This window comes from Falco punctatus, assembly GCF_963210335.1.
Source record: "Falco punctatus genome assembly, chromosome: 6".
Classification (NCBI taxonomy): Eukaryota; Metazoa; Chordata; class Aves; order Falconiformes; family Falconidae; genus Falco; species Falco punctatus.
Genome location: NC_137585.1, coordinates 89,030,672 through 89,058,329, shown reverse-complemented (window position 1 = coordinate 89,058,329; position 27,658 = coordinate 89,030,672). Strand labels below are relative to the sequence as shown.

Here is a 27,658-nt window from a genome sequence, read left to right as displayed (position 1 = left end):
GTCTTTTTGAGGAAGGCAGCTAAAATCATAGGCTTCATTCAGAAATTATGAAGTCATTTCTTATTGGCTTGAAAAAAAAAAAAAAAGAAAAAAAAAAAGGCAGCTCAAATATCCTCAAATGTGGCACGTTGTGGCATACATACCTGGCATAACACAGTGTTCCAAAGAGATGCCTCTGGTCTCTCTGCATGACACTGTGGTATACTATGCATACGTGTGAATTTACCCCAGAAGAACTAAACTTTACTCCGAATCGTAGTTGCATGGAATAATTCAGGCTAGAAGGGACTTCAGGAGGTCTATAGTCCAGCCTCCTGCTCAAGGCAGGGTCAGCTGTGAGATCGGACCAGGTTGCTCGGGGCTCTATACAGTTAGGTCTTGAAAACCTTCAGTTACAGTGGCAAACTGCACAGTGCCTCTGGGCAACCTGTTCCAGTGCTTGGAGCTACAGAAGCACAATAGATGTGAAAGCCAGACCATATGCTGATCTCCAATATGAGCTGCAATGAACCACCGTAGGTACACCACTGTGAAAGACTGCTTGGTATGTTATTAGCCTACTTCTCAGTGTATTTCCATAAAAGAAAAAGGAAAAAGGAGGGGCTGAGTGGAGACAAAAACACTGCAGGTACATTCTATCTAATACAGATCTTATTTTATAAAGCAACAAGTCATCATTCATCCATATTTTGTTTGGATTGTTTTATGGTTTTGACTTGGGGGAAGCCAAGGAAATGTATGGTATTTGAGCAGCTTGAATTCAGAGGATATTTTGCATCAATGATATCATTTGGAAAGTAAAAAATAAAACAAACAAACAAACAAACAAACAAAAAACCTGAAAATTTGCAAAGTATGGGCTATATTCTTTCAGAGTATTTTAAAACAACCTTGTTTAAATCCATACTTTTTATTTCATTTTTATAAACTTACAAATCATGGTTTACACAATATAGATGCTCAAAATGGGGATTCAGTTTCTAAATTACTTTTATTCGACCCTCAAAACCTAAGTGATATTAAAGTAATGATAATTCTAGTGCTTGTATTTCATTTAATATAATCTCAAAATAGTATAATTTATATTTGTTATACCATGTCAGATGATTTAGAGTGAAAGACACAGTTTTGAATATATTGAATGAAAGGAACTATATACCTTCTCATAAAAGCACTGTGCAAAAGGAGAACTTCATTTTTACTATATTGCTTTTCTGTCTAGAGGGAGTTCTATATCTGCAATATATATTTTGGGAAACTCTGCTTTTTACTAAATTTATGGGCTAAAGAGAGTAGTACTACCTGTATTTCCAGATTTATTGTCATCAGAGCTTTACACCACCCCAGGCAAAGAAAATGTATGGTTTCAATGCATTAGTAATGCAATGTATGTAGGAAAAATATTTCAATATAAATGAGTAAATGAAAATTTCTGATTTATAAACAATATGCTGTTGCACTTTTTTTCCCCCATTTGCCTTTCAAGACACTGTGATTACTGCTATCTTCATAACGGGCATGGTCACCTATCATGCACTAGTATTAGTTTTTATTGTTAATTGTATAGAAAGGATAGGGATACCTACGTTTCTGTTGGGGGGGGGGGGAGGGGGTTCCCCACAAAATAATACAAGTCAAAAGAGAGTGTAAGGCCATTTTTAGAAGGGCAGCGATATGCACAAAAAATATCTAGTTCAAATATCTTCTAAACATAAACATACCTCTTCCTTATTGAAGAAGAGAGGAGTACCACCTGTTTTACACAGGTGAGCTGTGACCATGCAGATTACAACTGTGGTGTCCTCAATAGCAGTGTCTAGGTGCTGTCTGGACTTCAAAGCCTGAGTTCACAGGCTGGCTGATTCCTCTCTGTAGGCGTCAGGGCTTCTCTGATGCACACCAGTTGCATCTACACTGTGCAATTTATAGAGTCCCATTTACATTGCCACATAATTGATCAGTCTCAAAAGCAACAATTCCAAATTTAACTCTGCACCAATTCATATTACAAAATTCCTATCTGGATTCTTAGGTTGTTTGATCCTAGTGGAAATGCTTATGCATATATAAATAAGCATTGATTTTTTTTTATATAATACTTAGTCTATTAGTTGGATCTTTGAGCTATGTTCTCTGTGCTATCCTGGCACTGTTGATTAAGTTTATGACAACTTCAGATCAAAGTGTCCTCTTGGATTCAGTGTTCAGCTCATTATCACTCAAGGGTTAGATGTTCTTTCTTTTTCTTATGTAAAAGGAAACATATTTTGCATAATGACTGTTGAGAGATACAGTTTATTCTTGGAGATTACACTAACAAACAAGAAGAGTTTGTGTTTTTCTCATATGCGGTTGCATGTAAAAAGTTGTATGCATTATTTTCAACAAGAGTGTGAAAAACCTATTCCTAAATAATGAGAATTTGAAAGATGATGCTGTTTTCAACGTCTGTATAAGTAATTCACATTCAGTAGAGCTCAGAATAAGCACCAGATCTCAGAAAAACTAATTTATTAATAAAGTGGGCTGAAAAATTAGCTCTTTTGTTCTCTTGCAGATTACACCAAATTATATTAATTTAATTAAAACCTAAAGTCCTGTTTATTAATTAATTTATTTTGTCAGCAGCCAGGATGATTGAGTAGCTTCTTTAGTTCACAGGCAGAAAGCAATGTGAGATTATGTGCTGAATTACGAGAGGCAACAACGGAAATTGCTAATACATTATCTGTGCTTGCTTCTGGATACAGCTAGAGCTGAGTGTAAGCCAGAGTCTGCTTTCTCCCTAGATATTTTCTCTTAGAGAGAGATATGAGTGCAGACAGTAAACTTATTTCTACATATTCATTACAATCATTACACTATTATCTTGGAGTTATCCTCATGAGCTGAAGAACCTGATTCCTTCTCAATATATCTACCGTTTGATGTGATTTCTGAAAGAAGAATCGTGGCATATTTCACCACGTATTTTACAAGGTTTTGAATATATATTTACATAAATAAAGATAATGGAGACCTTCAAAAATATCAGAGAGATCAGGCCAAAAGTTGACATAAAGTCCACACAAAGAAATTGTATTTGTGTGTAAATACATGTAAATACTGTTAAAAAGATACTGTAATATCAAGGGGAAAAAAAAAAAAAGATTTAAAAAAAAAAAAAAAAGACCGGGATTAGTAAGAAGAGTAGAAAAGGATTAAATTTTGATGATATAAAATGCAAAAAACTGAAATAGAAATTATATAATAAAGATATGTGATTACAAACGAGGGTCCTTTACACATTTTTGCTACGGCCTTGCTAAATTGTACGTTAACACTTAATAAAGAATTTGGAAACAAATCTAAAGTAAACCAGTCTACACCTAATGGAAGGTTTTCCACTAGCAGGGTTAGTAGACAGAGCATTTCACTTCCACTTTCCCCATATGTGTCCTCAGGCAGTTTACATTTTTATGGCCAAAAGTTTATGGTACAGTATGTGAAAACTATGCTTCCTATTACATGTAAAGGTTATGATAATTTGGAGAATCTGCTTGCTCAAATGCAAAGACTCCAGAAAAGAGGTTGCAAATGAAGATTGAAGGATGTGCTGCTTCTTCACAGGTTCTGAGATAGGAGAGTTAACAACAATCTTTTGAGATTTTCTGTCTTTAAATGTCTCTTCCCTAAGGGAAAGGGCTACTGCCTTTGTATAGCAAGGTATAAGGACAGACTACAGTGACTCTCTAGACTATGCTATCCTATGCATTAAAAAAAAATAATCACAATCAACAATTGAGAGTTTATCCCTACCATACAGTCAAACGTTCTCCCTGCATATGAGTGCTGCTCATTACTGGGAAAGTAATTTATGTGTTCTAGAAAATTATTTCTGAAACACAGTTCTGAACATAGTACTAGATCCCAGCGTTGCATGGCTAACAAAAAACAATATAAAAATCCTTAGTATTTTACCATCTTGCTTCAATATTTTACATAGCATTTTACAAAATCTGTAAATATAAGCCTTTTAATGCATTTTAAGGTCCTGACTTACTATAGAATGTTCTCTTATTTCAGTACACTTTGGTTTTCCATTTCTCCCCACTTTTGTTTGATTTACTTGACCTTTTCTCTCTAAGAATAATGGTACTATCGTAATTCAATTGCAACTGTTTGAAGTGAAAAATTGCTCATCATTAATCTATTAGTGACAAACTCTACTGTAATTAAACTCCAAAGATACGTAATTCCTTATTAAGAGAGGATTCTTTTACTGCCTAGCTCACAATTCAGATTTATCTGTTCTCATATGCTTTGCCATTTTGTGGTAGTAAGTAGTCCCTTATTTTACCTAAGTGTTTTAAATGTGTTGATTTTTTATGTTATATTTACACAACTGTGAAATTAAATCATAAATGAAAAAGCCTTGTAGACAGATAAACAAAAAGTACTGACAATGTATTTCTGAACAACTGACATGAGTAAGTTAAGTGATAGTTTTTATTGCTGAGATTTTTAAGATATTCTGTAATAACTGTCATGCCAAGTATATACAGATCACCCTTGACACTTTGATATAGCATTGCTGATGAGAAAAAGGTGGGTTTTGTGTAGCAGTGAACTTCTGAAAGAAAAGGTAAGAAACAGATAATGCAGTGGGCAGCATGTCTTATTGTTTTAGCAATCTGCAGTATAATCCATGAGCAACAGTTCTCTATGTTAAATAGAATAGGGGTATTATTTGATTCCTGAACATCAAGAGATAAAGAAGTGCAATATTCTGACTTTTTGAAGTTACCAGAAGCTATAGTGCTTTATTTTAAAATGAATTTATTTTTAAAAATTGATGACAGAATATATTTTCATCCTTCTTTTTTTCCCCTAGTGTAGATAAGAAAGATACAATAAAAAAAAAAATGCTTCTCAGATTAATTTTTCTTCATTTTTCTTTGCCAGTTTCTTTTATCTTTGTGGAAACAATGTGAAAAGAAAGGTCATCAGCCTAGAAGGTCAAGTGGCATGGAACCATTTTTTCTGATAAAGGCAAAGTGACCTTTTATGTTTTATGTACAGGTCACCAAATGTCAGGGCACTTCAGCCCATAATGGCCCTCCCCACCTCCCCTGGAGCATCCCCCCACCCCTGCCCCATGGCCCAGGACCACATTTCAGCTCAGCCCAGAGCTGCCAGCCTCTGTCCTGGTAATACTCTCCAGCTCCACCACAGCAAGGCCCTGGCTGTGGCCCTGCTGAGCCAGGCCCCATGCACAGGCTGGTGTCCCAGTTCCCACAGAGGTGCCTGATGGCACCTGGAGCTGCCCCACACTGCCCTCCTTGCTTGCCCTGCGCCCTGGCTGGGGGCCATGGAAGGGCCTCTGGCTGGTGAGGTCTGTGGGGATTCCCTGTGTCTCCTGGTACCTGGCTCCAGGCAGCTGCCTGTCCTTGCAGCACCCTGGCATGATGCACGCATCCACTGATCTCATGAGGGTTTGCATTCCTGCTTTCTTCACAGAGGCAAAATTCTCAAAGCAAAGATTTCAAACAACTCACTTGTAACAATATTCACAACCCCAATTATTTTCATTTCATGCAACAACAGAACAAAATCAGGGAATGAGGAGTAACTGTGTATATTGCTTTGCCGCCTCAAAACAGACCCCAATAAATCTATGTCGTTGCCTAACGTTCAGGAAATCTGAGTACCACGAAAGTGCTAACATTACTTATATTTCAAAGTGCTTTACAAGGCAGGTTAGATCCAACATCCTATTTTTTACAAACAGGAGTGTGGATGTGCTGTCAAGGCTCCACTGTACTTAACTCAAACCTTATGTCTTGTTGTCCTGTATGTTACATCTGCTCAGACTCTTGCATGTATCAGCAGAGTAGGCAGAAGCAAGATAAGTGTGTGTGTAAAAAGGTAAACCTTCTTAAGTGATACTTAAATCAGCATTGACTTTGTAGGGAAACTGGATAACAGCCTTGTCACTGCAACAAGAAGATGCCTGTAATGACTTTGTTGGAGTTCGAGCAGTTATTTCTTTTCCAGATTTATTCCAGCTCATATGTGCTTTTCTCAATTAGGTAATTTCTGTTGTATTCCAAAGTGATGTACCTCAGTTCTGAACATCACTTCCAACTTTTTTACTACCTGCTAATAATGAAATTCAGAATTTAAAGTACACTACAGTCAACACTGGCTTTTCATTGGTAAATGATTCACATGCCCTGTCATCACACCCTAAACATACCACAGGCCTATAAATAGGATCAGCATAACAGAAGTAAAAACTTTTACAATAATCCACATAACTGATCTCAACTGGCAGAGCCTTCTAATTGGAGAGACAGTTAAAATGGCATTATATATAAACATGGTTCATTTAAGACTGCAATTAGATAGTCCTACCCTTTTGGCAGTAAACTATGAGGAAAAACAACCTCTTTTAAATTGCTTAGGTATAGCCAGTTAAATATAGACTTTCCATTAATATATTGAGATCGAAAATTCAATTTAGATGAGATTCTGGAACAGTTTTCCAATGGGAATAACATTGTCAAAACGCTCATGGAAGTATTTTTTGAATCACCTTAGGAAAAAAAGACAAGAGGATAAAAGATTTTTTTAATGTCCTTTCCGTGGTTAGTAGTTTCAAGTAAGACCAGCAGCTAACACTGGTATTTCACTAACTACGTATGGGGTTTGGACTTTATATACCCCCCAGAAAACACAACAGATGAACTGTTGTTAACAGATGAAGGCAATAGTTTCTTATAAATTCTACTGATACATGCATATTATCTGAATACACTTCCAATAAAGCATTTACATTCATTAAAAGGTTTCAATTAAGTCCAAAGTCCAAGTGAGTGTTCAGCTATTGGTATGGACCAGACTTGAATTCTGTAAACTGCACCAGCAAAAGAGTAAGTCTCTGAGAATTTAGAGATGAGACAGGCTAAAATTCTCAAACAGATCTGCAGAACAGTGTTACTGTGCCCCCACAAGTACCACTTCCACGGGGCAATTATTATTTCTGCTCTTCCTAGATCTGGATTTTCTAATTCTTACTGTGCTTCTGTGCTAAACGACTACCAGAATGGTTGTGTGTTGTGGGACCTGATAGCAATCAAAGCCTTTGCTAAAGGAGAAATTAAAACTCCTTAGCAGGGGAACAGCTGCAGACAGATCAAAGCTGTCACTGACACTGATCCAAGTAGTCATGCCTGGGTATATTAATGTAGGCTCCCCTGGCTGCAAATTCAGGACCTAATGTACTGACTACGGCTCGTCTGAGCTGAGGAAAGATAGGTTTAGAAGTCCATCTCATCTAAGTTTAAATGTCTGTAATGTCTGATTTAGTCACAGGTGGGCTACCTTTGCAATAAATGGAAAGAATATTTAGTTCCCAACGGAACTCACCAGTGGGAAAGAAGGCATGATAACACTGTGCCTGAGTCTCCATTGATTGTAGTGACTAGTTGAATACCAATTTAATTAATTTAAGTACTCTGAACTGGCCCTGAACAGTGTCTAGTGCTCTCTGTTGACTATATAATGAACTTCTCCTAATGCAGCTGCTCTGATTCAAGTAGCTGAAGTAGCCACATAGTGACCTGAAAAAAATTAGTAACAATATGATAGTTTCTTGGGCACAAATCTCAGTGGAACAGCAGAATTCAGAGTGTCAAGAGCAGAAATGGCTTTCTGTTAGATGGGTTCTTACACAACTAGCTTTACCTTTCCTAGTCTTCAGAATCAAGAGAGTGCATTACGTTCTGCTGAAGAAAATTGGGGAGAAGGAGGCACAAACATGTTCTCGGCCATCTCTCTTGATTGGGTACTTTCATTCTCAGTAAGTTTCTGGTACTTAGGTCTGAGAATACAAATTAATATTCTGTAAATAAAAACAAAGAACAAATACTGCCTTCTACGGAACTATTCAGTCTACATGCTCTAAGAGTATTAATTGCATCCTGGTGATTTTCTTTGCTGTTGAGCTACAACTATGCAACTATTGTAAGCAATAATATACATGTGCTATATTAACAGGATTTAAATTTTAATCTGATCTTTTTTCTCAGAGTTCTTGCTGTTGATGGAAGCAACATTTCACCCAGGTTTCCCCTTCCAGGGAAACAAAACCTAACGGAGTTTAAACAGGTTACATTCATTATCTTAAGAGCTATATGCTTGCATTCCATTTCTTCCTTCTCTAACATATCTTTCAACCTTCACAGGTTAACCCAGTGTGCTGGTTTTGGCTGGGATAGAGTTAAATTTCTTCATAGTAGCTAGTATGGGCTATATTTCAGATTTGTGTTCATAATAACACAGGGATGTTTTTTTACTGCTGAGCAGTGTTTACACAGAGCCAAGGCCCCTCACCCTACCACACCAGTGAGTGGCCTTGGGGGGGCACAAGGAGTTGAGAAGGGACACAGGTGGGACAGCTGGCCCTGGCTGACCCAGGCCATAAGGCATCATGCTCAGCATATAAAGCTGGGGGCAGAAGAAGGAAGAGGGGACATTCAAGGTTCTGGCATTTTTCTTCCCAAGTCACCATTATGTGTGATGGAGCCCTGCTTTCCTGGAGGTGGCTTAACGCCTGCCTGCCCATGAGTAGCCGAGAATGAAATTCCTTATTTTGCTTTGCTTGCATGCAGGGCTTTTGCTTTACATGTTAAACTGTCTTTACCTCAACTCATGAGTTTTCTCACTTTTACTTTGCCAGTTCTCTTCCTCATCTTACTGCAGAGGGAGTGAGCAAGCAGCTGGTTCTGGCTTTGTCACCAGCTGGGGTTAAACCAGGACACCTTTGCATACCCCCCTTGGTGTGCTGTTTGACAGCTAGTGCATTAGATATTCTTTTGCTTGGACTCCAGCCAGTTGTTATGCTTGTGTGTCCATTAGCAAGTGCAGATGGATGTGAATTACACACGGAACACTTTTTGGACCTTTGGCCTAAGAAGAGTTGGCATCTAGAACAGTACAGTTCAGAGCAAGAATATCAGAGAAGATTTTCACAGTGCTTCAGGTTATATTGTAAAAGAAAAGAAGTGTCTTACAATATAACCTGTACTGTAAGATCCCATTAACAAATGAAATGTTATATGCTCTTCTGGATCATTTCTTTCTCTCTCATTTGTACATTTCCAAGACAGCCACTGTGTATGCTGTGTCTTCGTCAGCATTGCCCCAAGCTGTGGTATGCCAACACCCTGCAGCTACCCATTCAATTGGTTGTATAATAGCAGTGGGCCATTTCCTACTGCCCTTGGTATCATACAAAAAGTCAAAGAAGTCAAACATTTGCTTTCTAACATTTGAGTTGGAAGCGTGAAGTTAGCATCATATTAGAACAGCAAAAACTACTGGAAAGTGAAATCCCTGCAGAGATGGATTTATGTGACTCCACAGAAAATCAAAGCAAACTTTTTAAAAGCAAACGTCACTTTCTTTCAGAAGGTGTTCCTGTTCCACTTGCTGAATAAACACACCTGTTTTGACTGAAACCAGTCATGTATTTCCACTTGTTTTAATGCCCTCTTGATTGAAGAATAATTTCCTAATGTTCTGAGTCATGAGTCTGTTAAACAGCCGCAGGTGTGTGGGCCTTGTTTCACACCTGATAGCACAGTACAGCCCACATGCTGCCCACGTGTACCAGTCCTTCCTAGTTCCTTAGACACGATCCTAGTTTCTGTCCACCATATGACACTGGGCTATAGGAAGCTCTAGCTCCTTAGTTACAAATGCAAGTTTACCAACGATTTTTGTTACCAATGAACTCTTTACTCTTAGGCGTTACAAACAAGTTACCAAAGAAACTAATGGAATTCTAAATGCAAAAATCCCAGTTTGCTCTCATCCTGTGAGTTTTGAATAGTGCCTAAGCCTTTAGACCAGGCATACCCTTTGAATTTGGCTTGACTCGCATGCTTCTAGAAGAATGTTCTCCTTTACTTAGGGAAACATCCCTTCCAAAATTTTTTTATCACATACCACAAGAAATGGAGAGGATCTGACAGCATCTACATGGAAACATTCAAAGTCAAGAAATGGCTGACTAGAAAATACTTTCAAGATTTGTTGAGTACTAACAACTGCTGTACCTTCTTAGGCAGAGTAGGTAGGGGCATCCAAAGGCCCTCTTAATTACCTGGCCTGCCTACGATGTGAACAGTGAACCTAAAAGTAGAGGTGCAAGTGTTCTCTCTGGAACCTGCAGATTTTCCTGTGCCAAAGTGCACACAAAAGTAGTTAGCAACAAGCTGAAATAAGCCAATTGTTCAGTCACTGACTAGTCAATTTTATGAGCAAACTCACTCATTTATACAGGTGGAAGGCAAGAAAGAAATACAATATGGCCATGGTGACATTGTGTTCTTTCACGGAAGCACAGGCACAACCAACGTGATCAAGGGCCATTGAACCCTTACTTTCAAATGGATACTGCAAGCTGTAGTAAAAGTTGTAATCTTACTAAGTGTTCTAAAAAAGAAAGCTGAATTCATAACGTCATATAAATTCACCTTAGGATCTTAGCAGAATCTAACACACTGGTGCCAGTGTCTTAGAACAAAATGATTTTCATTTGGTACATTCTTTTTTTCTCTTTTTATTCTTTCCTTCTTGCCTCCCTCCTTCCCATGCAGTCATGAACGGAATACACTGACAGACAGTCTCTAGTCCAGTGTCATGGTTTAATCCTGGCTGGCAACAAAGCACCACACAGCTACTTGCTCACTCCCCTGCAGTGGGATGGGGGAGAACTGGAACAGTAAAAGTGAGAAAAAAAAAAAAAAAAAAAAAAAAGAGTAAGGAAAAAAACCTCACGACAGAGAGGGAGGAAAATAAAACCAAAGAAAAATAAGTGATGTAGAAGAAAACAATTATTCACCACCAACCAACTGATCCTCAACCAGTCCAGGAAAAACAACAGCACCCCACCCCCTAGTTTTATTGCTGAACACAGTGTCATATGGTCTGGGCTATTCCTTTGGTCAGCTGGGGGCAGCTGTCCTGGCTGTGTCCCCTCCCAGCTCCTTGTGCACCTCCAGCCTGCTTACTGGTGTGGCGGGGTGAGACACAGAAAAGGCATTGGCTCTGGGTAAGTACTGCTCAACAATAAGGAAAACATCTGTTATCCACACTGTTTTCAGCACAAATCCAAAACACAGCCCCATAAAAGCTACTATGAAGAAATTTAACTTTATCCCAGTCCAACCCAGTATATCCAGCAAGAATCAAACAATCAGTGTGTCACCTTTTGCCTGCTTATTAGAGAAAAGTGAAAACAATAATCCTCTATATGGCAATATGGTCAACACTATTAGAAAAATGTTAGTAATCGCTTTCTTTTGGAATGAAATGCCATCAAGTATTGTGATGCTTCCACTTTTGATGTATGCATTTTTAAATTGGGTCTTTCATCAATGATTATCAAAGCATTTGTGTAGGAGTGTAATTATTTTAACCATTTGATAATTGAGAAATTAAAAGATGAAATCACTAAAGGAATTAAGTGTCACAGTACTTGCATCTCAGCATGCATATAAGATTTCTCTAAAACAAACATTAACGAAAAAAAGGAGAAAGAAAAAAGAAAAGAAAAGAAAAGGAAAAGAAAAGAAAAGAAAAGAAAAGAAAAGAAAAGAAAAGAAAAGAAAAGAAAAGAAAAGAAAAGAAAAGAAAAGAAAAGAAAAGAAAAGAAAAGAAAAGAAAAGAAGGAAAAAAGAGAAGGAAGGAAGAAAAGAAAAGAAAGAAAGAAAGAGAAGAAAGAAAGAGAGAAAAAAAGAAAGAGAGAGAGAAAGAGAAGAAAGAAAGAGAGAAAGAGAGAAAGAAAGAGAGAAAGAAAGAAAGAGAGAAAGAAAGAAAGAAAGAAAGAGAGAAAGAAAGAAAGACAGACAGGAAAAACCCTCTGACATTGAAGGGAAGTGACCTAAACCTAGTCTTTGCTGTAGAATACCTTGTCTAGTCACAGAGTTACCACCCAGTTTAAAATGTTTTCTGTGCAGCAATACTCACCCATTTTCTAGGGAAGCAAGAAAGGTGAATTTGAAGATGCTTTTCTGGAGAAAGGTTTAGGATATAAGTTACCTCAGGCTTCATGAATGAATGGCCATAATCCTGTATTTATTATCTAAAGGTCAGGACTAACAACTTACCCTTCTCCATTGTGGTAATGGGTTTTAGAAAGAATGCGGACATGATTACACTTGTAATAGCTCTTCTGGTAATGTACATTTCATACACTGTGAAAGTATTTAGCAGATCTGATCCCTGATGTGACTGTGTCAGTCACGGATTTCAGCAGGGCACAGGCAGAAGATAGGTACTTGTCCTAAGTAAGGCAATTCAGGTTATGTGCAGATGCAGAACTCTAAACCTTCAGTGAAAATTGGGAGCAGGCTAAACAAGGGTTTGCCTACTATAATTCAGTGATCCTGGAATGGATGTCTGCTAAGTAGTAATTAATAAGGTACAGTTTTACACTAAACCACCTTTCTTCCATATTTCAGTAACCCAGGCTTCAGACTGTACAGACCTCAATTGCTGCTAGTCAATTCCCATTCAGCCATAATGCATTAAAAAGCTGATTGTCAAGAAGCTCTACTTATTTCGGTATATGAAAAGTAAAGAGCACTTTGATCTACATAATGAGTAACCTAGTTTAAAAGGCAAGTCATCCTTTACTTTTCTTTAAATTTTCTAAATACTCCCTTTATTTTAATATACCAAAAAAGTGTGTTCAGTAGCACTATCTGTTACCATACCTTCAATTGTAAAATATATCAATAATTTGGCTTTCACATAGTATATTCTTAAAGTTAATTTCTTCTAAATAGCTAATTTTGAGTAATTCATTCCCAACACCCAAGCTGTTTCACAAACATTATATTCAAATTGTGTATCTCTCAACATTTCTGTATGTACAGTTGCCCACTTCACAGCTCTAGTCACCTCAGACAACTATGAGTGCCTCGGATTCATTTAGAAAGGTGTCACTGTGTAGCTTGTGTTCTTAGTCCACTGATGTAACGCTATCTATCAGCAATGTTAACACTCCTCATTATTTAGAACCTACTTGAGGACTTTTAAGTCAACTATTTGGTTAGTTTCTTGACTAATCTAAATTATTTTATATTGTGACATTGAATGTTAGAAACTAAAATCTACCCAAGAAGGAACAAGCATAGTATTGTAAGCAGAGAACTTTTATTGCTATATAAGATGTGCATAAAATTGTCTATTCAAATGACACACAAATAATGTTTTAGTATGAAAGGATTTTTTTTTTATTTGTGAAATCTTATGAACAGAAATGCTCAAGCTTTCTACCTATATCCATAGAGATAATTCCATTTAAATGAAAAATTACGTGTTATGAATCAACACAGAACTGTGACTTGAGGCTAGAAGTAGAGCTTCAAAGATACGACAGGAGTCTTTCTATAGAAATACATCCAAACAGCATTTATTTTTGCACTCTGACAAGCAGATGGACCTGAAAACAAAAGAATTTTATCTTAATAAACTTAGTTGTCATTTTTTATTTGTTTTACCTCCACCTAGGGGAAAAACTAAGATATTTTAAAAGTTCTCAAGAGATATTAAGGGAGAGTGAGAGAGGTTTACCCCAAAAAACAACATTCAGGCACTGTGGACTCTTTTAAAGTGCTAGGCCCAGGCTTAGCTACCTGCTGGAGTTCAACGTAAGAAATTTAAACCTAAGTCTCCTAACTTGTTCTGGCAAAAAGGCAAGTGTATCTTGATTTGTAATAATTTGATTAGAAATTCTATCCTGGACCTGAAAAAAAATCTTCATTATGAAACTTTCATTGAAAAGATATACATTACTGTGAAAAGCTTTAGTTTCACCAAGTCAACATTTTCTGATGAAAAATGTTTTGTCAAAATTATTCTCACCAGATCTTCCTGAAAGAGACAAGATGACAACTTATTATGACATTATAAAGATATCTACTCTTCCGCTTTTCATTCGGAATCAGAGTCACCTTAAAAAAATGTGTATGATTCTGAAACATTTGGCAAGTATCACAGTTTCTGAGAATGACAATTTAGTTTATGGGAAATCTCATAAAGAAGGTTACCTAAGTTTAGAAGTAGCTTAGAAAGAAGCTAAGGTGGACGGACAGCAATTAAACTAAAAGAAAGGTATGCACTGACAGGCTCAGCTTTTGCCATATTAAGCTAGTAATGGCTTTGCAATTAGGTGGAAAGTCTAATGATTCAAAAGCTATCTCTTAAAATTATATTGGAGCTAAAACTGACAAGACAGAAAAGAAAGAATACTGTGTAGAAAAGCTTCATCCAGCACCACAGTTAATCATAAGGCAGAAGAAATCACTTATGAAGACATCATTGAAATGTCCTGTCCAAAAAAAATCCTTTATCACCAATTTTTATCACTTCTGAAGTTTGAAGAACATCCAGATCAGTCAAAAACTGTTCAGTTCTCAAAACCTCACTGTAGCACTTTGAAATATGCAAGATTTTTACTCAATCTGTTCTCAAAGTCAATGTTTCTTATGACTGACTTAAAATATTGCATAGATCTTAAGTAAAGCACAGGGATTTTTATTTGTGAGAGGGCATTCTGGTTATAGCAGGTGTATTTGGGGGGGCACGGGGGAACAATTCTGTACATTTTTAAGCAACACAGATAAAGTTTGTGTCAGATGTCAACACTTCGCGTGTTTGAAAGAGTCTGCGGACACACAGACGTTCACAACAGACTTGAAGTAACATGTTAATTTCATGCAACAAATTATGATAAATAAAGACATTGTTAAGGTCCTTCCTGCCTGACAAAGATGGCTCACACAGCTGATAAGATTTAAAAATCCATTGTGGAATGAGCATCAGAGAAGCCCCTAATGATGAGGGCTGGCAACTTGTCTAGGAATACACTGATTGCCTTAATTCATGATGACACAGAAATGTGTTTGGGTTCCCTTGTTATTGTCCTGCTAACATCAGCACAAGAATAAAAATGAATGAAAATATTCATTAGTGGTTTTGTAAATAATTATATTGTTTCCTCTTTTTAAGCTCAATTATTTTTAAGATTTTACACATCACTTTTTCAGTCCAGTACCTAAAATTGGATTAACAGACTGTGTGGTTCACCCTACTCCAAGCACAAAAGAGTTCTGTTCAGCTGGAGATAATATTGCAGGATATTGGCACGATGGAGGCAATGAAGCTCCATAGGGGAGGAACAAAGCGATGTCTCACAAAGACCTGCAAAATCAATATTCCCAGCCTTTTGTTAGTGTGCCCAACAGAAGAAAGAACCGAGCTGCCCTACACATAGAGGCCTTTCTAGGATACTGATGAACCAGTTCTAATGAGCTGAACATTTGGGAATTATCACTCATTAAAGATTTGTGAATCAAATGTACTGTGTGCAACTCTGGAGCCCTCAGCACAGGAAAGACCTATTGAAGCAAGTCTATAGGAGGGCCATGAAGATGATTAGAGGGCTGGAGCACCTCTTCTATGAAGACAGCCTGAGAGAGCTGGGGTTGCTCAGCCTGGAGAAGGCTCCAGGGAGACATTATTGCAGGCTTCCAGTATTTAAAGGGGGCTTAGAAGAAAGATGGGGCCAAACTTTTTAATAGGGTCTGTTGTGATAGGACAAGGAGTGGTGGTTTTAAACTAAAAAAGGGTAGATTTAGACTAGATATAAGGAAGATTTTTTTTTTTTTTATGATGAAGGTGGTGAAACACCGGAAGAGGTTGCCCAAAGATGTGGTAGATGTCCAACCCCTGGTAACGTTCAAGGTTAAGTTTGATGGGGCTCCACACAACCTGATCTAACTGAAGAAGTCCCTGCCCATTGCAGGGGGTGTTGGACTAGATGGCCTTTAAATGTCCCTTCCAACCTAAACCATTCTACGATTCTATGTGTCTATGACAAGTTAACATGCACAGCTGAGCCATTCTGTCTTCCTACCTACGCTGCTATACGTTCAACAGGTTTCAATATGATAGAAAAAACATTTCTATAACAAAGAAAGATAATGCTGTTTATTCACAGAATCACAGACCCACAAGTTTAAGCTGGAAGGGACCTCTCCAGAGCACCTAGTCCAACCCCTCTGCTCAAGCAAGGTAAGCTACAGCAGGTTGCCCAGGACCATGTCTGATTGAGTTTTGAGTATCTCCATAGATGAAGAACTGCACAGCCCCTCTGGGCAAGATTTGCAAAGGATAGTCTTTCACAGCTTCCTACATCCTACATCCAGCTGCCACCACAAAATCCACAGGATCCATAGGCAGTTGACTCTGCCATCTTTTCTGCCATCATGCTAGGTCCCCACCCCTCATGTCCACCACATCTTGCTCTGAAAACCAGGACCCCACCTAGGTGAGGGAGAGGTGTGTGTGTGAAGGGGGATGGGGGAGGGGCATTAGTGTTGGCAGCAATGGTGCAGAGCTAGAGATGTGGTGGAGCTCCCCATGGAGGCTCCAGCACTAGGTATGGGTGCTGTGTAAAAAGCAAGTATAGTTCATATGCAAGCACATTTTGTATGCAGAAGTGCTAGGCATAAGCACTACATAATACTCCTTAAGTTGGATTGTAGTAATCCCAAATCCAGTGAAGAAACATCACACTTCCCATTTTGAAACACAGATTTTAAAGGTTAAGAAATTAAAATGTAGGGGAGAAGGCAAACAAGTTTTGGACAGCTGGAAGTTGTTTGGGAGTTTTCTTGGTTTTGGTATTGTTTTGGGGTTTTGTAAGAAAATTATTATTGCCACTAACTTCAGTTTATTAATTAATAAAAAGGAAACAAAATTGGTCTGGGTAGGATGAAAAGTCTAAAGAAAGAGAGAGTTCAGAGGAGTAAATGACAGCGTAGTAATTGTAATGTTTCTTTGATCTTGTCAGAAAGCATTGTTGTGAATACTAATGTAACAATTTTATTTTTGGTTCATTTAATGAAACCTGTCCTAGATATAACTACTCAGAAAAAATAGCTATGTGTTGGCTGGAAACTGACCCAATGTCAAGCCATGGATTATCTCATTCCGTGCAATGTGATACCAAATTTGCCATGAAACTTACATATTTACATTAGGTATTATCCAATCCAAAGACAAAGCATGGGAGCTAAGGCCACGTAAATAAAAGTTTTCTGATATTAACCTTCTTCAATGGCCTGTCTTTTTCATAATTAGGCACATTATGCAGTCATTGTTAACATTACAGAAACCATTCTGGGATCAGGCAAGAAAAGATTGGTCTCCTCTCAAGGTGAGTACCCACATAAATAGTTAGCTACAAAACCAGTTTCACTTTTATACTTTCCTCTTCTGCCCTGTAAGTCTTGATTTATTATCTGTACAGTGACATTGTTTCAACAAGGGGATTGTAAGTGCCCCATTATAGAACCATTGATTGATGCAGATTTGCCCACGGCAGAGAAGAGAACTGAACTGAGCTCCCATACATCCTGAATAAGCCGTGTAATGACTAGGATTCCTTGAAGACACAGTGTGGCATCTGTCCTATCACCACCACTTCATTCTCCTCTAAACATAATACTTGGTTAGAAGGAAGGATTATAGGTGACAGCCTTCAGGAGTAGGCTCTGGGATAAAGACCCAGGTGGATACAAAAGCACTTACAGTCCTAATGAGAGGACAGGAGTTACCCTTGTTCTCAGCATTTTCAAGTGGCTATCTACTAGTTATTTCTCAGGTTGCACTCACACGCTGACTTTATGGTCAGATCCTGTGCTGAGGTACCTAGACTTCATCATGCTGTCTGAAAGCACAAATGTTAGTCTTAGAAAATAATTAATTACCTTAACAATAGCCAAGACAGCATCTCTTATTGCTTAAATTATTTTTATTTCTTTTATTTAACATTGTTAAATTATTTTTTTAAAGAACAGTCAAATTTGGTAAAGACCTCTGGAATTGTCTAATCCAGCCTACCTGGCCAAAGCTGGCTCAGTTACACCAAGCTGGTCAGGACTTTGCCCAGACAGGTTTTGAGTATCCCCAAGGATGGAGACTGCACAATGTCACTGCTCAACCTGTTCTAGTGTATGATCAACTTCACAGTAAAACAATTTTTCTTATGTTTAAGTAATATTTCCTGTATTTCAATTTGTGCCTATTTGGTCTTTTTCCTTTCACTGTATATTACTGAGAAGAGTCTCTTTGCCCATCAGGACCCATTGATAAGACACCTCCCTCCCCTTCTCTTTTTGAGGATAAACAATCCCAGCTCTCTCAGCCTGCCCTTGCAGAACAGATGCTCTAATTCCTTAACCACCCTCTTACCCCTTTGCTGCTACACTGTGTCCAGTATATCTTTCTCTTTTGTACTGGAGGCAAGGGTGGACATGTTTCTTGTACTTTCTTGTACTACTTCTTATGACAGTCCAGCACGGGACACAGCACTTCGTGTGTGTCTCACTAGTGCTGAGTAGAGGGGAAGGATTACCTCCCTCGACCTGCTGGTAACACTTTTCCTAATGCAGCCCAGAAGGCTGCTGGCTTTCTTTGCAGCATGAGCACATTGCTGGCTCATGGTCACCTTGATGTCCACCAGGTCTCCCAGATCTTTTTCTGCAAGGCTTCTTTCTAGACAGTTGGCCCCTTGTTGATACTGATGCATGGGATTATTCCTTTCAGGTGCAGGACTTCACACTTCCCATTTTTGAGCTTCATGAACTTAGTGCTTTCACCCAAAGCCATCCTTCAGCATGGACATAATTTTGCAGTATGCATGTGGATCAAATAGTTGCAATGTCTCATGAAAAAATAGCCTTTCCGTAATTCAGAATTTCCTGCCATCCCACAACCTCTTGTTCTCCCTCCCACTGCCCCACCCAAAGTAAAAAACCCCAAACAAAATGATTTTGCCAGTAATATTTCTGGTAATTCATCCATCTTTAGAGCCTTTCAAAGAAAATGTAATTCGTCCTTTTTAAAATTTACTATTGTTCATTTTACCTTCTAGTACCTTTTCTTCTGCTACCCTACATCTAAAATCCTATTTTGGAAGAGTAATGAGTGCATTTGATGATGAACCATGCATTTCAGCTCACCAGAAAAGCTACTGGAAATTTCAACCCTTGTCTGCTCCTCAACATATCATTCAAAAGACAGCTTGTTCACTTCTTAAAAAAAAAAAAAAAAAAAAAAAAAAAGCCTACCAGATTCATAGGCTGCAGTTCATACACTATGATTTACAGTAAACCAATAGTTTCTAATTTCTGCTCAGGAAGGCGATGATTTCTTTGAGGGATTACCCTGTTACACAAAGTTAGCTGCTTTCAGAAAGGCAGCATAATGATAACAGAAATACCGTGTCATTCTACCCTAAAGAGCTGATAGTTGAACCGGCAAATGGGAGAATGCAAAGAAACCACCATGTCTGTAAGTCTTGTCAGCTCCAGATAAAAATTTTAGCTTTCACATCTACAGCTTTGCTTAGTTTGTAAAGATTTTTTTCTTCCTGGGGAAATTTCCTACTATTCACTGATCAACCATATTGTTGCACGGTGAATTTAACAATTCAAGTATCAGTTTAGGCCGAGCACAACTGCACTCGCTGCCTTGTCACAGACAACACCAGCTCTTTTTTCTCCTACAGCAGGGTTTGTGAAGAACTGGTGAGATTTCCAGAAAATGCCAAGAAGACACATAGATAGCCACATATGCCCTTGCCTCTCTGGTGTGTGTTAAAACAATGAAGGAAATAATCATTTACATAGTAAATCCACAGGTGGCTTTGGAGCACACTCCCTGGAAGACAGGATCATGGAGATGTCAGACCTGCAACGATGCTTTTTCTCTCGCATGAGTAGTTGCTGAGTGTACATACAGACATGTGTAGGATACCTTGATTTATCTCTGCTAGGGAACTCAGTACAAAGAAACTAACTGATACAGGACTGAAAAAGACCAGGAATGACAAAAAAAAAAAAAAAAAAAAAAAAAAAAAAAAAAAAAAAAAGGTCTTTGTGACTGTACACTTCTCAACACCTGTATGATGTGCAAATTATGAAATTGCCGTATGACTGTAAAGGAAAACTGATAAAAGGAAATCAGAACAAGCAAAGACAAAATGGAATAAATTCCCAAACATGCATTTTATTCTTTCCTTGTTTTAAATCTATTGTAAAAGAATTGCATATGTTATTGGTTATTTATCAAAAACAGTTTTTCGAGGACACTTTGTAATGGATACTGAATTCCATGTCCATTTCACTTGAATACACAAAATGAAACTAGACCTAGTCCACAACAGATCTGATCAATAATTTATGTAATCCCTCAGATAGAAATTTGCTCATAGCTATGATTTCATATGCCTCTTATTCTTTTTATATTTACTGTAATGAAAGTAATTTGCCATATTTGGATTTATTTCAGGTTTGTTTGTTGTTTCATGTTCTAATTTCGTTCCTAAATTTTTAAAATAACTCACCTTCCTAAATTATCAATGTGTGCAAGTTAGTTATTTCTGTTCTTGCTGTTAAACCCAGCGTATTGCATCAGTGTAGCTCAGGTAGTGACTCACTTCTGAATGATTTGGTAATTTGCTAAACTCCAGACACTTTCAATAATAGCTTTCCAGATACCCCCATATTTTTCTTTTTTCCAAACAAGTGAAGGTTGCTAAGTGACAGAAACATACTTATCTACCACATCAGTTGTAGGCATTTCTGTACAAAGAAACAATCTTACACACCCACATCATAAAAATAAACATTTTATTAGGATGTGTAGATGCTACATATATAGCATATACATACATATACATATATGCATATAAAGAGATATAGTTTATTATAACCCAACCTTAGTTCTGATATGTGGACTTGTTGCGTATCAATAGTAGAGTGGGGGTTTTTTAATCTCAATATTTTAAGCATCTAAGTGAGGATGCAGTAATTTTACAAAAGTCCATTTATTCTCAGTCATCTATAGCTAGGATTTCTTAAAAAAATATTTTCGTAGGATATAATATTGATGCCTATTTTTTATAAAAACTGCAGACTTGCCTTTGACACAAAGTGGAATGAAAATGCAATCTTGAAGTGTTTCTCCTTCATGCTTTTTCTGCATTTTAGTGTAAAGTCTAGAAATAATATTCAATTAGAATGATAATGTGGATGTTGTGACAACACATCAGTTACATAGACAGGTATAAAAATGTTTTGTATTGGCAGCGTATTTGCACTGTCACTGTCTTGCGTTTTTTTATGTTTGGCTTTGCAAATAATTGGATAGGCTAACATAGCTGTCAGTGAATAACTATGTATTTTGTTTTATGGGGTGAGCACTTCCCATAACTCACGAAAGTTTCACCTTAAATCAAAAATACATACAGCTTTTGAAATACATATATATATATATATCAAACTACATCTATAATGACATTAGCAGGCAATTAGAGTTAAAAAATGCTGCTAAATTAATAATAGCTAGAACATCAACACTACTAACCAGTAGCTTGAATCTGTTACAGAAAACAACAGATCAGTGAAAAGGCACATTCTGCAAGTAAACACATCATAGCTATAGGTTTGTAATATCCAACAAAAGCACTCATCAGTGAGAGCAACTGCCACATAGACGATATAATGCAATAAAGCAACATGACTTAGTTTGGTCACTGAATGGTCAATATCTTTTCTCTAAATATATTTTGATTATGCATTAAGAGAATTGTGGACAGTTCTTAGGGACCTCAGTGTTACTGACCTTGGAAAAAAACCCTGTGGCATGAACATATATCAGACTCTCTCTATGAATTTTTTAAGTACTCTGTAAATAAATAGTTACTGAAATACTGGGTGAGAACTAAGCTCCTGATCCTACAGTTTCAGATATAATGCAGTTCTCTGCCATTTATACTCACATATGATTTCTGTTACTGATGGACTGAACTTGCTCTCTAAATTATGCTTTGACAATGAAATCAGCATGCATCTACACACTCTGTCTCTCTGCCTTCCTTCCTTTTTGTCACAAATACCATAATTTTCTGCTTAATGTGAACCAATAGCAAAACTTTCCCTATTAAATAGACAGTCAATATTATGGGCACTAAACAAGTTATTAAAAATAATAATTGAGGGTTGTGTCTAGTTTAAACCTTTTTTTTTCAAATGTGGCCTAAGATTAGTAAATACAACGATAGAAAATCTTCTCACAAAATCTAACTAAAAATGTTGATTTTCTTTAACCATGAATCTGTATTACTGACCAGTCTCCACTGATCCTTTCTTCTCAAGGAAGATGGAAGAAAATTGCAATTCCCTTGCATTTTTTCTATGGTTGTTAAAGAGGTGCTATGGTTTGTTATAAAGATATATCCAGAGCCTCTTAACTACTTGGTTGAAAAAGTAAATTATTGAATAGAGTTGAAAAGCTTACTTTGTTAGTATTAAGCTCCAATGCTCTTCCTCTAAAAATTCTGTTGAGATAAAACAAGCTATTGTTACATAGCTCTTGTTTTCATGTTTTTAACATTGTAAAAAGTGTATTATTGCTATTCTTTTATATCTTACTCATACTTATCTCAAAATCAACAGATCTAAATAAAAATGTCCATTCTGAGATTATTCTGCTCATTCTTTAAAATCAACTTTTAGATTCACTGAAGCATTTTACTTTATCTAAAGAAAAAACTCAGTTGTTGGCTTGATTATTGGTTGGTAATTCCTTATGCAGTACACTGAATCGGTGTACTGCCGTAGAATTTACTCACTTTTTAACAAACCTTGTCTTTTCAAAGTAAATAAGCAAACTCAAAAAGAATGGAAGGCCTCTCTCTAAAGACCCAAGGATCTTACTTTCTTTCTACCATGTACATGTTTGATGCTAAATGAACACTAGGATTTATCCTCTGTAGGCTGTACCTGTAATAGAGGTGAACATCACTGCATGGGCTTTGCAGGTCTGACATCCTAGCAGAAAGCTGCAGTGCATACACACATCATGGACAAACTGACATAACATGCAACAGGCTTCAAACTATGCCTGTTTCTAGTCAATAGAAAGATTATGCTTGTAATTTCAGCTAGAGCAATGGCACAATCCATCTTAATATATAGTTTAAATATTATTTTAATTTCCCTGTAGATACTAATTCTTCCAACAGCAATGGCAGAACAAGATCTGTGTCTTTGTATGAGAATAAATCTGATTTCTGACAAGCTTACTTCATGTTGATATACAGCCTTTAACTTGGGTTTCTATTTTCTTGTCTGCTTTCAGACATCTGTCCATGGGTTTAATCATTGTTTCTACAACTCCACACACACAAAGGTTTGAATACTGGGAATTTCTTGGGAGATGAAGGAGGCATTAAAAACAGAAGCTTCACACATTTTCCTTGAAAATCAATGTGAAGGGGACATGTCAAGAAAGAGGCAAGCAGATTAATTTAAGATCACATTCTGCCACTTTTTCACCTAGTTGGATTTTACTCTGTGAGCAGTGTCACTCTAGGGTGAGGTACTTTTCAATACAGAACAGTGCAGAACAGCCAGACCATTACTGGACATCAACAAACACCTACAGACATATCAGCAGTGACCAAAAAATACATTTTTAAAGAGTGATTTTAAGTCTTATCTTGACTTTGACAATCAAATAAAAATGTAATGTTTGAAAATCTTTCTTCATAAAAAATGCCTTATGTAAAACTATAACAGGTAGGTGTAGATACAAATACAAAGGCCCCAGCCCAGTGGTCCTAGTTCTCAGGGAGTTGTACCTTACTTTCTGAGTAACTGAGCAGTTTTTTGAGATGAGAATTAACCTGGTCTCAAGTGAACAATATCAGTTTTCAGAACTAGCAAAGCAATACTTTAGTTTCTGCATCAAGCTTCAGGTTTTATTTCGGTGAACAGTAATCATGACTCCCACTCCCCAGACTGAAAGCGGGATGTATTTCCAAGGGAAATTCACTTGTATAAGCACAGCCTAATGGGTAAACTATAAAATTTACTACCTAAAATTCTATGGATGTTGTGGTTTAACCCCAGTCGGCAACTAAACACCACCCAGCTGCTCACTCACTATGCCCCCCACCCCCAGCAGGATGGGGAGCAGAATAAGGAACAAGGTAAAACTTGAGGGTTGAGAGAAGAACAGTTGAAATAAAAAGAAATAAAATAATAATAACAACAACAATTGTAACAAAAATGAGAGAAGGAGAGAGGAATGAAACCCAAAAGAAAAAGAAAACATAAGTAATGCACAAAAGAATTGCTTACTACCCACTGACAGATGACCTGTCAGTCCCTGAGCAGTGATCGGCAGGCACCAGCCAACTCCCCCCACCAGTTCCTATACTCAGCATGATTTTCTATGATATGGAATATCCCTTTGGCTAGTTCAGGTCCTGGCACTGCTTCCTACTGGCTTCTTGTGTACCTCCTCACTGGTAGGGCATGGGAAACTTGAAAAGTCCTTGATTTGGAGTAAGCACTACCTAGAAGCAACTGAAAACATCAGTGTATTATCAACATTATTCTCATACTAAATCCAAAACACAGCACTGTACCAGCTACTAAGAAGAAAATTAACTCTATTCCAGCTGAGGCCAGGATAATGGATTATACTGAAAGTTACAAGCTGTATACTGTTGCAGTTAATATCTTGTGGCTTAAAGTATTTTAATGTATACATCATACTATGTATCACTTGCCAAGATACTCGTGCTTTTTCTTTTTGGTAATAGTTGCAATATGTCATTAAACTGTGCATTCAATACTCACAGCTGTAATGGAAATCAAATTTCTTTTCATACGTACAGAAAACTGCTTAATTTATGTGTTAGTCCTGGAATTGCAATGAACAGCAGCACATCATGGTGAGGCATTTTTGTTGCTTAATACTTATTTACATTTGTTCTGAGAATAGGAAATTTGAAAGTTCTGGTTGTAAAAAAAAAAAACCCAAACCCTCATTATGCACTAGCACCTTACAACATCAAATTGAACTAATACTTCAGAATACCAAAGAAGTTATGGAATTTATATTGACTTACAAAGAAAATGCAGTGTCCAAGTCGGGGATAGAAGCTGATAGAAAGATACAGTTTCTAAATACACAATAATAATGATCTTTTAAATGATGTGGGGGAGAAGAATAAAGCTAGCACGTTACCTTAATGCTTGACTTGTGCTCTATTCTAGTTTTAAATTGTAACAGAAAACTAAGGGAAAGTCACAGCTGGAAGGAGATGTTGTGCATGTACCCAAATGACAGGTACAGCTTCATCTCTGTGCAGCTTATTTGAACGCTTCAGCCTGCTGCCCTACCAGTTCAGGCTGTGAAGTACTCTGGTAGAAAATCAGATCTGAAATCAAAGAGATTACATTGATGATGTCCTCATGGTGCAAAACTGAACTGAGTTCCCAGCATCCAGTCAAGTGCAGCTGTACTAAAAATGTCCCTACAGTCCTCTCTTGTAAATAATGCAACATTCATATACATTTTTAAGTCCAGATACTTCAGTGGCAAACAAGCAGACAAACCCGGGGCTACGGAAGGAATATGGATCTACTTTTTCATGGTGTTTTTATTATGCAAGCAAAACACAGGAAAAAGATGACTGGGACATTTTATGACCAAGCTCCTCTTCTAGTCTGCCAATCCTGCTCGGACTCAGAATGTGACTACCTTCTGCAGAAATTAAAATATTAATTTGAGGACATTGCTATGGAGACTCCAAATGGAAAAGCTCAACTACCTGGTCCCTCTGAAAACATTTTAGTTTTTTATTATTGCCATAAAGGTTACTGGCACAGATGTGAACTGGAGCCCTCTGAACTGGGTTTCACACCGATGTGTCCCTGTCACTACAGCGACAGAAACTGCGTGCCAGCTGCCCCTGTAAGGACCGCAGACGCATACAGAAGGAGGAATGTTTCCATTAACACCTATGGCCGTGTCTAGGCAGGACACACCGCGGAGACTTCGAGCCGCAGCGTGCAGGTGAGGGGAGGGTAGGAGGTCCCTGGGCCACTGCTTCTGCCGAGACTCCGTCTCAGCCAAGAGCAAAGCCTCCCCGAGGGGGCTCCGGGCGGGCGCTGCCTCCCCCTTCCCCTTCCCCTTCCCCTTCCCCTTCCCCTTCCCCCTCCCCACCCGGCGGCCCCCCCGCGCCGCCCCTCCGCCGGAGGCCGTGGGCAGACGCTGGGGGCTGGGGCTGCCTCTGCCCCCGCTAAGCCGCCGGGGCTCGTCCCTCTGGCCCCGCGCCCTCGGCCCCTGCCGGCCGCAGGTCCCGCTCCGACGCCCGGCCGCGGCACGGCTGGGAGCAGCCGCTGCGGGCAGGGACCCCCGCAGCTCCGCCCTCCCCACCGCCCAGGGTTAGACCCGCCGGTCGCGGTGTCGCACCGGGGCGGGCGAGCGCAGGAGCAGGGCGAGGCGGCGGCGGGCGATGCGGGTGCGGGGGCGATGTTCGCCCCGGGGGCGGGAGCGCTCCTCCGGCGGGGACGCGCAGGTGGCGCGGCGCCGGGGGAAGGACCGCTCCGTGCGCTCTTCACCTGTGGGCGTGACCGCCGTCCCCCTCCTCCTCCGCCGCCGCCTTCTCTTTACTTGAAGGGCCGGCGCTGCTCTAGCGGCAGAGCCTAAGAGCGGAGCTGGCGGCGCAGGGAGAGGAGACCAGCCGCCGCCGAGCCTCCGTGTAAAGTGTCCCGCCCGCCGCGGATCCGGCTGCCCTTCGCGCCTCCGCCCCGTCGAGCCCGCCAGAGCGGCCCGGAGGGGAGATCAGGCTGGACTGGCGGGGGGGACGCGGCGCCTCTCCGCCCGGCGGGCCGGGCTGTCTGTATCCGCCGCCGTCCTCGGCCGTTGGCGGGCACCGCCGCCTCCCGCTCCTCCGCGGGCGCCGGGCTCGGGCGCCGATCGCCCTCGCCCCGCCGAGCTGCCTGGCCGAGCCCTCCGCCGTGGGCGGGCGGCGGCGGCCGCCGGGGTGCCCGCGCCCCTCCGTGCCCGCTGCCCCGCGGCCATGCTGCCCTGGGCGGGCAGGCGGCGGCGGCCTGAGCGGGGGTCGCCCTAGAGCGGCGGGCGGGCGGGCCGGGGAGGCCTCCCCGCGGTAGCACCGCCTGGGCCCGCGGGCGGCCTGTGGAGGGCTGCCCCCCGGGGAGGGGAGGCGGCAGGGGAAAGGACAGCAGGCGAGACAACTTCCGCAAATTAACAAAGGAAAGGAGAAAAAGAGGAGGAAAAATTAAAAATAAGGCTCGTTCGTGGGACATCTCCAAAGCTCAGCACCACGCGAGTCCCAGCAAAACCCAGCGCGCTGGTGACTCTCGCCACGGTGACGGGAGGAGAGCCGGTGGCGGGCGCTGCGTCCTGCACGCCTAAGGGTCGCCTTGGCTTTCTGGCTTGACCATGATTCCTGCAACAGGACCATGTTGCTGCTGATGGACCACGGGGTCGTTGGAAGATGCCTTCCTTGAGGATTATAGGTGGAGAAAGGCCATCGGTCAAGGGGAGAGCTGGCTGGTGAAACTGTCTGACTTTCCCCCCACCAGGGAAGCGGCTTCAATGGCTCCATCTCCCAGGAGAAGCAGTAGGAAGGATGCCAACGCCTTGCCAAGCATGTCTTCAACTTTCTGGGCTATCATGATCCTGGCTAGTCTCCTAATCGCTTACTGCA

The 27,658-nt window shown here is 39.6% G+C and overlaps 1 protein-coding gene across 4 annotated transcripts in view; it reads left to right on the top strand.

Moving 5' to 3' along the window:
* Positions 1-90: 90 nt before the first annotated feature.
* TAFA5 (TAFA chemokine like family member 5) overlaps positions 91-27,658 on the top strand; it is a 522,400-nt gene continuing 494,832 nt past the window's right edge. For all 4 annotated transcript variants that reach the window (XR_013929223.1, XR_013929224.1, XR_013929225.1 and 1 more), the window contains exon 1: positions 91-27,658. Coding sequence is in view for 1 of the 4 variants with exons in the window: in XM_080394109.1 (XP_080250235.1) it covers positions 27,547-27,658 (112 nt within the window). In the remaining 3 variants the exon portion in view is untranslated.